The 13,608-nt window shown below is 37.1% G+C and overlaps 1 protein-coding gene across 3 annotated transcripts in view; it reads right to left on the bottom strand.

Annotated features, from left to right (window-relative positions):
• The window catches only part of LOC135729597 (calsenilin-like), a 189,460-nt gene that overhangs the window by 45,370 nt on the left and 130,482 nt on the right, over window positions 1-13,608 (bottom strand). For all 3 annotated transcript variants that reach the window (XM_073816240.1, XM_065247379.2, XM_065247378.2), the window contains one exon: window positions 5,927-6,101. In XM_073816240.1, coding sequence (XP_073672341.1) covers window positions 5,927-6,101 — 175 coding nt within the window. The remainder of the gene's footprint in view (window positions 1-5,926; window positions 6,102-13,608) is intronic.

Consider the following 13,608-nt stretch of genomic DNA (forward strand, 5'->3'; position numbering starts at 1 on the left):
GCATTTTGAAACATGGCTTCAAAAGTTTGGTTTCTAATTTCATTCTGAAACTAGATAGAAAAGTTTGTCTGAACAAACTTTATGTTGGCTTGAGAAAGCCTAGACTGAGAGTAGAGTTTGACAACTTAGCATGAAGCTATCATGATTTAACATAAAGCGAACATGATTTAACATGAAGCGAACATGATTTAGCATGAAGCTAGCATGATTTAGCATTAAGCTGGCATGATGCTTACATGATTTAGCATGAAGCTAACATGATTTAACATGAAGATAAATTGATTTAGCTTGAAGCTACCATGATGCTAACATGATTAGCATGAAGTTAACATGATGCTAACATGATTAGCATGATGTTAGCATGATTAGCATTAAGCTAGCATGATGTTAGCATGATTAGCATGAGGCTAGCATGATGCTAGCATGATTAGCATGAAGCTAGCATGATGATAGCAAGATTAGCATAAAGCTAGCATGAAGCTAACATGATTAGCATGAAGCAAGCATGAAGCTAACATGATTAGCATGAAGCTAACATGATTAGCATGAAGCTAACATTATGTTAGCATGATTAACATGAAGTTAGCCTGATGTTAGCCTGATGTTAGCCTGATGTTGGCATGATTAACCTGATGTTAGCCTGATGTTAGCATGATTAGCATGAAGTTAGCATGATGTTAGCATGATTAACACGAAGTTAACATGATGTTACCATGATTAGCATAAAGTTAGCATGATTAGCATGAAGTTAGCATGATGTTAGCATGAAACTATCATGATTAGCATGAAGCAATGCTGACATCACGTGCATGTGCGCCAAATTTCTGGGTCAAACTTCTGGGTTTCTTCCAGCTTGTTACTTAAGAAGCGTGTCATGCAATATCCACTTCTCACTGCATGGTTGTAATATCTTTTTACTATATACTACAATAAATACGTAAAGAAGAACCACCATAAGCGTTTGACATTTTGAGCTTTCAGTCCTGAGGTGTTTTTATTTTACAGCAACTGTTTGAAAATTTGTGTCACTTTCGACCACTCGGTGTGCTTCAGCTAGACTCAGGGCACAAGTGAAAGGTAGGGGTGACAAAATATATATCTTTTATCTTGGTACTGACAAAATTTCATTGAAACGGCAGAAGGAAAAGGTATTTAAATAAACCGAGGGAGTTTGTTAGTCACTTTTGTGGTGGTAAAAACCATGGGTCTGAGTCTGACACTAATTCTAACTAAAACAGTAAATGTTTATGATTTAATTCGAAAGAACTATCAAAATTCTACCGTCTGTTAAAATTTCATGCAAATATCTGATAAATGAGAAAGTTACAAGCAAAAACTTGTGATTAAGCAGCATATTCGGTCACACACCTTCCATAGACATCCATATATAACTTTTTCCTCTGGTTTATAATATTAAAAATATCATAACTTTCTTAATCCTCAATGGATTTTTACAATCCAAGTATCTTTGTAAATGAGAATGTCTGCTCTGTCTAGTCATGTGATACATTTTGAACTTTGGGTTTTTTGAAAATTTTGTAATCATACCTAAACTATACACTACGCATTCAGCGGTTCAACCTGATCTTGCCAAGTGAGAGACCTATGGCCAACATATTGTGTTGACCCAAGGAACATTTTTGTAAATAAAACCTAAACCCACCTCAACACTAACCAAAACTAAACACTAAAAAAACAAAAGCAGCTAATCCTGGTTTTAAGCTTAAACTTGAAAAAAAAAACTGTACATTTAAGTCTGAAATCTGATTGGTTGATTGAAATGTTGTTCCAGGGTCATCATAATTTTGCCCTGAGGACATCAACCACTTGGCGAAATCAGGAGAGCCTCACTCAGCCATATGTTTATAGTATACAATATACCATTTGGGACAGTATATCAAAAAATTAAACATTTGTTCATTTTAACATAGAAATGAACATGACTGATTTAAATATTGACATGAAGAAGATTTAAGCATCTCACATGCATCTGTCCTTTCATCACCAGTGAGACACAGCACAGTGATTTGTTACTTTGGGAAAGTTAAAGGGCTCCTGTTACACACATACTGTACAGTACAGTCACGGTGACAGCGTAACATTGCTACAGTACAGTACATGTATATCAGACAGAGATAATTTTACACTGAATCATTGCAGTATCAGCAGATTAAAACCTCACAGCAGGCAATTATTCATACTAAACTAAGCTGCCAGTTCTCAATAACACAATCCTTTAGTCCCATACATACTATTCATCATTAATCATGAAATAATGTGAAATATTGGAAAACAGATGGCAAAAAATCTCATGCTGTAGTACCAAGCATTTCAATGGAAAAGATAGTTACATTTTGTACATTTTGATACATTGCTTAACTTTTGCAGAAACTTTAGAGTGTTTAAGAGTGAGGAAAATACCTGCGGTACCTTGAGCAAAAGAGCCAGTGATCAAACCAAAAAAGCAGCTTAGCATGCCGGTCAGTTCCTTCTGACACTCATCCTTACAGTCATTCACTGCATCCATGTCTTCTGTCCTTCTGTAAAGTACCTCAAACGAACCGACTGCTGACACAACAAACTCTGTCAACTCACTGAACAAAACATCCACTGTCAGTGAACCAGCAGATAAAGTAAACGTCTACAAACTTCACTCAGTCCTCAGTTCTCAAATCATGAAAGGTTTCAGACAGTTGGGCTTCAAATCATGACAGCCGCATGACACTTAAAACCAGGAGACTTTTGGGTTGCTTGCAGTGATCGTCAGATAATAAGACTTTATCCTTCTGTTTGTACAAAAATAAATTTACAGACCTCCTGGGACCCGGAGCTGGACGATTTTGTTGCAGAGCAGGAAAGGCTTAATGTGACCCAATGTAAAACACACAGCTGATTTATTATAAAAATAACATGAGACCCCCGATCCAGACGGGGATCGTTATCCAAACCGGTTCCTGGTACAGAGGATATCCTGACAAATGCCTAGGAATTAAGTCAGCTACGAGCATAAAGTACAGTAGGTTGGAGAGAGAGAGAGAGAGAGAGAGAGAGAGAGAGAGAGAGAGAGAGAGTGAGAGAGAGAGAGAGAGAGAGAGAGAGAGAGAGAGAGAGAGTGAGAGAGAGAGAGAGAGTCTCTGAGAAACTGACCTGAAATAAAACAGTCTGACCTGACTTAATATCTCACATTAAATGCAGATATTTAATGTATATTACTTCTTTATTCCGTTATTTGACTGTTTTAAGTTTTTTTTATGTAACTTACTGTTTCACTTTTACAGTTTTTGTAATATTTATTTATTTATTTATAATTATATTATTCACTCTATAATATAAATATTACTTACCTAACTTAGACATAACTGGATTGGAAATAAGCTGATAAACTGGGTTGCGAGGGGGGAGGGACAACAGTTCGTTTTTACGACAGTGTGTTTGAAAGCATTTATTTCCAGACACTAGGGGGAGCTCGTAGAGAAATAATACTCAGACTTTCCTTGTGTCCCTTTAAGTGCAGAACAACACATTATGCACACACTGGAACTTACTAATGTGAAACAGAAGTGATGACTGTTGCCTGGACGACCCTGTGATCCTTAAGAAATTCAAACATCAGAATGCAACTCATCTTTGCATTCAATCATTTCTTTATACATTATTTGTCATGTCATTTACTCTGTATAGTGCAACTAAACCCTGCCCTCCTGTGGTAAGTTATGGTAATATGAGCTGTTTGAGTGTCCATGGATCTACCCTACCGATTTTACCTAAACAGTAGACCATCCGGGAACTTTATGGATACTCATTTTAACATACTATGATTTGTGACATACTAATTCTAATTTTAGATACTATTTAGGATTGATAGTATGCAGGTTGGGAGCAGGGTCTGTCCTTTTACATGTCCCATAATCCCATAATGTAGAAGTACTTTCTACATAAAAGTAAATTTTTAAGTATTCGTATTTTATCAGTGTTTTTCTTTGGAAAACATACATTCCAAAGCATATTGTCATAATTTTTACTTCCCTACATTTCAAAATTTCAAGTTTTTGGTTTATATTTAATATTTAAGTACATTAAACATCTAGTTTTTTTACTTTTACTCAAGAAAAGTAAAAGTACACTTTTTTATGTAATTAGGTATTAAATCAATTTTAATATGCAATATAAAAGGAATACACAGTATGATTCTATGCTTTAGAATGTAAGTAATAAACATTTTTTAGTAAAGTAAAGTAATTTTTTTCCCAAGACAAACACTCTGATAAAGCACAGATGTTTGGAAAATTTACTTAAAATACTCAAGTAGTGTCCGCCTCTGCCCATAATCCTCCTTTTCCTGGCGTCATGAACTTTTTTGGCATCACAAGGTCATGCCTTTGAATCTTCGGGGTAAAAGATGTCTACCCTTCAGCTTTTGTTCTTTCAAACAGTAGTCACTCATTGGTTTCATCATATAGCCACTAGATGGCAACAACTGAGCATTGTGAAAACAGATTTCTCCATAAATGTAAATGTATTGTTCACTGTAGATTTTTTATCCGTGTATTTGCGGACAAAAATAAGCAATAAAATAAGCATAGATAGTTGGGTTTAACTTTCTTTTGATAACAGACCCGGAAAACAAAAGCTGAGCAAAATGAAATCAACCTGAATCTGCACCATTGTTGTACCACAGATCAACCAAAAACAAGTCTGCTTAAATATGTTTGATCAATGTCACCCTCCTGGGGTCGAGACCCAGCAGCTGTGCTTACAAGATTCCTGGGGTCTCATTTAATGATGCACGAGCTGTGATGTTGCAAATAGAAAATCTAATGAATTTCATGAATGTGATTGGATGTGTTATCTCCTGGTAAAAGCAAAAATGTGTACAATATTATAGTTTTGAAAATGTATATTTATTATAGTTTAAAAAACCATCCCACATTAATTGAAACTACAAAAACAAAAAGCTAACTTCACTATAATGTTCTCTAGTTTTAGTGCACATTTAGTTTTCATTTTTGCAAACACTTGTTTTTGCTCTTTTCAATTCTCATAATAGTTTCCGTTAATGATAATACATTTCTTCAGTGACAAGTTGCAGCAGACATTATCAGGCCGCTGATGGAGCCGTGCATCACCATCATACATTATGCGCAAGAGTATTGCAAATTTATTCCAGACGCACTCAATACACACATGCTCAAATCCAAACTTCACAAGTGTGTTAAATATACGATGTGCCTAAATCATCAGTGCCTTTGACACTTTTTGAGCCTCTATTAATTTTCACCTTCCTTTCATTTCTGCATTTCACCTCAATTTCTAAATCTGTCTAAAATTTAAATAATGCTTTCCAAAGAAATGTACCCAAAATGACCCGAATATCTTGTTACCTGACGTGCATGAATGATTTTTTATAAAAAAAGACCTGACCCGAGAAAAAACTGACAAAATTAGACTCCAGCTGACCCAACACAGTGCCCATTTTTTTTACACCTGACTGGACCCAGATATAAACAACGTGTGTGGAGTCAGCAGATAGACTCGATGCACACACCTGAACCATGTCCGAGACACACGTGAAACTTTTAGACCCATACCTGCTCGGATTTTCGAATCTAAGTGGGCCGTGAAGACCTCTAGTTCCTATTTGCAAAAACTGTTACCACCAACTCTAGTCAAGACCTAACAACAATTTATAAAAACCAGGACACAGCATCCCACTAAACTTATCATGGGCCAAAACGGCTATATACTAAAACATACTTTTGAGATGCACAATCTATGTTGACCCTCACTCCAAGTGAATGGTTGATGTGTAGTGGTTACACAGTGTTGAATGCTAGAAGGGATTATCTGAATTTTTGTATCCCAGAACAAAGCATATGGACCCAGGCTGTGATCTCTACTGTATCTCTAGTACCATATGTCTCCTCACCTTGCTCTTTAGGACCAGTGCTGGCGATGATCCATTTGACCAGACAGCACCTCATAAGGGCTTTCCGTGTGAAGCGCGGCCTCTGCCATTTGCCGCTCTCCCTCTCTCGGCCTTTCCCAGGGTCCACCCCATTAGCGTCGCCCATCATATTGCCATCCATCACCTTGCCATCCTCCTGGTAGAGATATAGAGATAGAGAGAGAGAATACAATCTTACTCGAGCCGTTTATACTAAATTAATTTGGCAAATAGCACAACGTGCTCTGCTGATATCATAATGGTGTTTGAATCTAAACAGATGGTATCGCTGTGTACAGATGACAGACTCTTTGGCATCGATCAAATGTGGATTGACTACAATTATTTTGGTTACCACTGTCAGCTCACATCACAAATACCATGAACAATTTGAATTGGATTTCCTGAAGGAAACAACAGTGCTTGTAAGAACAGTATAACAAAAGACAGCAAACAGTAAGTTTCAGGTTAGCTAGGGTTTGCCAGTGCTGATTGTAAATGGTTGTATAGACCAAACCACAATTTTGTGTGCAAACAGATGTAAGAAAATCAGAACATAAAAACAATGTACAGTGCTATACAAGCATTCATACATCAAACATAAATGCTCCTAAGATCCTAAATAAGAAGAGATAATGTATAGGCAACCGGTTGTTATCACAGAAATAAGCCCGGCAGTGTGATCAGCAGTGTTGGGTAAGTTACTCAAAAAAAGTAATTAATTACTAGTTACTAATTACATCTTTAATCATGTAATTAGATTACTTTACAAATTACTCTCTCGCAAAAGTATTTAATTACTTATTACTAATTACTTTCTAAATCCTATTTAGTACATGATACAAGGATAGGCTTGAAATGGCTCGAAAAAATAATATATAAAAGTACATCAATTATTCTGGTCCCACTTTAGGGTCCAATCATCTCTATTAACTAACTATTAACTACTTTTGCCTCAATATACTCCAAATACTGCTTATTAATACTAAAGAAGTTGTTAATTTTAAGTATTGGTAGAAATGGGGAGGGTTAAGGACGTAGAATAAGGTTTTGCAGAATCAGATATGTGCTAAGCATTAATAAACAGCCAGCATCTCATTAATATTAATGCTAATAATCAACCAGTTAATAGTGATAATTTTAAACTTAAACCATGTTAAATCCACCTTTGTATTACTGTTAACATAATAGTTTTAGAGTCAATACACAGTATTTAGTTACATCAAAAGTAACTGTAATTAGATTACAAGAAAAATAAGAGTAATCCCTTACTTTACTTTTTCAAGGGAAAAGTAATTTAATTACAGTAACTAATTACTTAGTAACTAGTTACACCCAACACTGGTGATCAGTAGGGCTGTGTATAGTTTGGGGTTTTTCCGATACCGGTGTCAAATCGATACTTTTAAAACGGTACCAGTGCCTAAAACGATACTTCGTAAAAAGACGGTATATGAAAGTACAGCATAAAACACAACGAAAATTCTTCTGTAATATTTTGTCATATTTTCTTTATTAAGGATTTTCCTAAAGCACCATCATCTTTTAAGCCTACATTCTTAATTTCTTAATTATATTTCTGTATGAGATTTTTGATGTGTGATTAAAATGAAATCTTTTCAACACTCCACTTTGAACTGGCACCGGGTTTCGGTACCCAGCCCTATTGATCAGGACCCGACGCGAAGCGGAGGATGTACATTATCCCGCTTATTACATGTCTATTTACCTCATAAGTAAGGTAAGGAATATATTTTATTTGCCAATTTTTAACAAATGCAGACCTTCTGCGAGGAAAATCAGTTTACTTTTGTAAGATAAGACAAACCGTTCAAATGTCACAAACACACTATTTAGTTAAATAATTTGTAAATATAATGTCATATATTTTATTAAAAGACATATTTATATTTCATTTTTTATTTAATATTAAACTGTACTTGTTAAAATTATTTGCAGCATCCGGGTTACCGTGTGTTATTAGTTTCGAGCGTTGTTATTTGGGAATAACAAACCTGCAAATGTCACGACTGGCCAATCAGAATCAAGCATTCCAACGAGCTGTGCAATAAAATGTATTATGTGTAAAAAAAACTTTGAGAGTATGTTTATCAAATAACATTGTACCAAAACAAAGGATCTTGCCTTTTTTTGTGTTCAGATTACAACGTTGTCAAAACCATTCTTGTGTACTCAGATCTGTGAAATTGATGCACACCAGGCCTGTAGCTGGCGCTGTTGCACGATGTCTTAACAACATGCAATGCTCATACACATGACGACATCACCATTTTCGTCAATTTGCATTTTTAAAGATACAATTTGTAGAATCCGCCGCTAGAGGGCGCAGGATCAAAACAATAACAATGACGTAGATTAATGATGCTCTGAAGCAGCGTGGAATGATGGGATTTGTTGTCTTTAACTCAAATGCTGATGGCCATCAATCAGACGGGAATGAGAAATCATGTTAATGGATGAGGTAAAGTAATCAAGTTTTATAAATGTTGTGTTTGATGACATCGTTTTATTTCATTATGTAAGGTTTCATGTAATGTTCAAAACGCAATTGTTAGTCACAGATGTTACAATATTAGTCCAATTTGATGGTGTGCTAACACAGCACAGAATTAAGTGTTCAGATCAACAAACTTACTATAAACAAACAAGTAGCCCTGCAAACGCTATTACTTTGCATTTGTCCACGACACTGTTGTCATGTGGTTTCTACGTCAGTAAAGGCGGTAACAAAGGCTAACATGGATATTAACATAATTTATAGGCAAATACACTGCCCCATGTCACTGTTTAGAATGGCAATTTTCTCACGATTTACAAGTAGTTGAAAACATTAGAGATATTGTAAGTAATCAGCTGAACAAAATAACACTGGCCTAGTGGTTTTTGGATATTTTACTGCAAATATCTTATAAATTGTACATTTAACACAAAGACAATAAAACACTTGGCAAACTTTGAACTTGCTCTCTGAAACCTGATTTCAAAAGTTTGCATTTCATTCCAAAATGCCATTATGAATGGCCAAAACAAATAATAGCGCTGCACAATATATTGTTTCAGTATCGACATCGCAATAGTCACATAGCAGAAAATCCATTCCAGAGCATTTATTCCAAATTGTTTTATTGTTTTATTGTTTTATTAGGATCTATTCCAAATGTAAAACTATTTCTGATGCCTTTTGCAGTATATGAAAACAGTTTTATATGGCAAAGACAAATAAAAAATGTCTCCGTGAGCTGTATAAGAAATGCTAGACAGACAGCGCTTTTCAAGTAATCTGGTAAAGTCAACACATTGTATACACATTGCATGAAAACAAAACATTGCAATGTCAGTCGTACAGCCCTGGTTTTCAATTCTAGGTAAAAATAGCGCAGTGTAAAGTCTAAAATTATCTACAAAGTAAAGTTTGAAAAGAGTCTGTACATCAAACTGTTCAAGATGAATTTTTTGCCTAGCTTTATTATGTACAGCTGAAAAACCCAAGGCAGCAAAATTTTTTAAAAAGACTGCTGTGACAAATGTTATACATCTATATCTTCAGTGAGTGCGCTATCATGTTGTTGTGTTGGAGATACAAATAAATTCAGTTTATGTAAGGGATAATGTAGAGGCAGCCGGTAGTTATCGGGAAATAAGCCCCGACAGTGTGATCAGGACCCGACGCGAAGCGGAGGGTCTTGTATCACACTGAAGGGGCTTATTTCCCGATAACTACCGGCTGACTCTACATTATCCCGCTTATTACACGGCTACTTGTCACATAAGAAAAAAAACTGGACATGAATATGAATTTGAAACATTTTATTGGCATATTTGTTTTAAATTAACATTTTTTATCCTTCCGCGAAACTTTGCACAGATGCATAAAATGATCGTAATACCTTATTAAGATCCTCTGCTTCATACTTGTCTATCTTCATTTTTTTCTCTTTTAGCCAGTCTTTGAGAAGTTTTAATGCCCATTCTGTATTTTTTTGTGTGTTGGCTTCGTAGCTGTCATGCTCTATTTTGTCAAGTTCAGTCTCAGTAAGCTCTCTGTGTCTTGTCGTGGTTGTCGAGTGTTTGTCACAAGATGGCGCCAAACAAACAGTAATCTTTATTGATCTTTATTGGCGCGGAGCGATCTTACTCATAAAAGTAGTACCGGCTATGCGTTATTATTTTGGAGCGGTTATTATTCGAAAAGAACGAACCTGCAAATGTCTCAACTGACCAATCAGAATCAAGCATTCCAGAGAGCCGTGTAATAAGTCAGTATATGAATCTAAAATAAGTTTACAGAGGTTACGTAACACAGTTGATTTTGAAGAATCCTCACACTTCCGTTGTATGTGAGAATATATAAGCATGACGGTACATGTTTCACTGAGATGCACTTTCTGCATTTATTTATTAATTGCAATCATAAAGACGTCAAATAATAACATAGTCTATATACAGACTTGTGAAGAGGATTGTAAGTTGTAGGACTGAAGGTGTAAAATGAAAAAGAAATTACAAGTAAGTTGTATATTTATGTATCACCTATGAAATATTTTGAGAGCTGTTTTCCTGTTTAATCGGAAGATAGCCAGAGGGAAGCAAATAAAACTATTTTTTCATGAATGGCTATTCTGGTGCTCAGTGCTCTGTAATGCTACCCAGAAGGTAACAGTTAAGAGGTAGTGACCTGGATGTGTGGGATATCAGCAGTAAGGTCACATTTATTTGCAATGGATACTCAGCTGTGGAAAGCTGAGAGATTGAAGCTAGAATTTGAGAGCTGTGTGTGCTGGAAAAAATAATACTGATAGTTCAAAAACCACACAAACTAAATAAAAACTGTTTCTATGGATGCACACGCTTTGCCGCGGATACGTGCCTGGTCCGAAGTTCATTTCCGGTCTGTGCTTGTTTATCGATCTGGCTAGTGGCTAAAGTGACCTCTGGAAAACACCTTGTCGAAAATAACAACATTTGGGTTTCCAAAAGACGAGAGGAGACATGGAGCAAAGATCACCACTGTGTGGATTTGAAAGCCATGCAAGAATACTGTAAAAGGATCTGTAGATAACATTGTATACATTCATTTTACACAGTAATGTTAGCTCAGTGCATACACTTTTGAACTAGGTGTATTCATTTTGCTTGTTATTAAAACAATGTACTCTAGAGGGACTATGCTGCATTACTATTTTATATACCAAACTGAACAAAAATGATGAAACTTTTCAAATTCGAAAACACCTGGCAACCCTGTATTCCAACTAGAACATACAGTACCGACTTACACAGTCAACTGTACAACTGTCACCATCACAGGACTTTGCTCCAGAAATCCCTCTGACAGGTACCACACTGTACTTTACCTCATTTCTGCACAGCACAGCTCCACGCAGCCGTCTTTCAGCACTCAATTATTCAAACTCTAACTATATAAAAATGCCATCAATAAAAGATTGGGTGGAAAAGAGAGAGAGAGAAAGAGAGAGATGGTAGGACAAAGCCTTTTTTACATGCATACACAAAAGCATGGCAGGTAGAGGTTGGAGCCGTCTCGCTCCTCGTAAACTCACAAAGCAGCCCGTCATCAGCCTGAGAGAGCTTTTATACAGATAAACAGTGACATTGATTTAGCTCTGTGGGTTCAGGCCGTGATGGAAATGCAGAGCAGCGTCAGACGGGTCGCAACACAATCGCTAAAAGCGGAGCTAAATACCAGGTGAGAGAGAGAGAGTGTGTTAAGAAAATGACACGTCAGTTGGTAAGACGCTGTAAAGACAGCCGTTCTGTTTTGACAGCGAGAGTAATCGGCTAAATTAAAAATTGAAGAGCAGCTGCCATCGCTGCATAAAGTTTGAATCAAAGACGTCGTAAGGTTGAAAATGACAAATTAGGGATTAGCAGCGTGTCCTCGAATTAGGATAAAGAGGCACATTTGTTCTGGTGTATTAACACGTACAGTAATGAGATTCAATTGCCTTCTTATAGACGGCAAGCAAACCCATGCATCTATCTTCTATACCACACATGCCAATGAAACAATAAAGACATAGCAACATTTTGGTGACACAACCTCACCATTTTAATTTGGGATGTTCCAATAAAATAACATTGATGCAATAACACAAAGTTGCACATTTAAAAATATAAATAACTATTCTGCATACAAATCAGTACATTATCTTTTGGGATGAGCACAGAAAAAGATTTCTGGTTTATTTGTTATACTCTAAATGGTCAAACTGAGTGTTCTGCCGGCAGGATATACAGCACCCAGCACACTTTGCTCTCAAAAAGCTTTAATTCCTCAAGGCATACATTCCTCCGAATCTTGTAAACATTTCTTTGAGATTCTCTGACTAACATCTGCACGATTTAATGCATAGCACTGCAGTTCAATTTTATGCATGGCACGATTGTCCAATTACTGTAGATAATCGCATGAATAAATCCACATAATAAAGAGTGATATGAAGCCTCTAGCTCGGTCTCATTTACTGTTCTCTACAGTCCATCTGAAGGAGTAAATGAAAACTAGTACATTCAATCAATGAGTGTGTATAGGGGGCTGCGCATGCGAAATCCCTTTAGGCCCATGTTTGCGATGCCTCCATGCAGGTATCTTAGGGCGCACTCACACTATCCAAACCAAACCGCGCTCGGGCGCGTTTGACCCCCAAAGCCTGGTTTGTTTGACTAGTGTGATCGCTCTGTTCCGCGCCCGAGCGCGGATTGGTTATTCGCGCCACGGCCGGGTTGCAGAGGTGGGCCGGAGCGCGGTTCACTTGGGCTCAGGCGCGGAAGGCTGTGGTGTGAGCGCATTCGCGCCTGAGCGCGATTCAAAAGGTGAAGACGTCAGTTGCGCGACTACTCACCTTCATCTGCCTCCGTAAAAACCTTTTGATGCGCGCCGCGGGGTTACGTGAATGTCCGAGCTGCGCACGTGACAGATGAACTAAGCAATATGATGACATGTGAGAGGGCTGTCTGTAATCGCGCACCAAACGACTCCGAATAAAAAACACAGACTTATCATTACGGTGGGTTCCAGTGTTAAGAGAGCGCTTTACTTCCTGCTTTTTTCAAAACAATCGCATCTTAATGACGAAAGCGCGCCCGGACTCGGATCGATACAAGTACAGTGTGAGTGCGTGCATCTGGGGGAGTAGGGAGGGGTGACAATCGCGCTGGGGCTTGGTTTGGTTTGGATAATGTGAGTGCGCCCTTAGTCATGCAAGACTAAAGTCCTATCTACTTGAATGAGAGAAGACCGAAAACACAGTTAAACAACATATTTACAACTAATCACTAAACCTGATATCAACTTTACAGTACCATAACTTTTGCTTGTTAAGCTCGATTTGCACTAAAACACCTTTTTGCTTCAGATACTGTGCATAAAAGCAGGTTGGCAAGTGACTTTATAGTCTGATAAATGGCTCTTTTTACTGAACGGCGGTACATCTATTGTTAGAGCGGCCATATTGAGCGTATTTCCCCCATTCATAGTAGTAGCACATCTTGTAAATATCTATATCTTTGGCGAGCATCATCTGCTAAAACACATACATTCATTCAGTGCAACCCTTACAGCGAATGTGTTTAGCGGCTAGCCATTAGGTGTACAGTACACTTTTTATGCAGTGCATCATGGG

Source organism: Paramisgurnus dabryanus, chromosome 11 (assembly GCF_030506205.2).
Source record: "Paramisgurnus dabryanus chromosome 11, PD_genome_1.1, whole genome shotgun sequence".
Lineage (NCBI taxonomy): Eukaryota > Metazoa > Chordata > Actinopteri > Cypriniformes > Cobitidae > Paramisgurnus > Paramisgurnus dabryanus.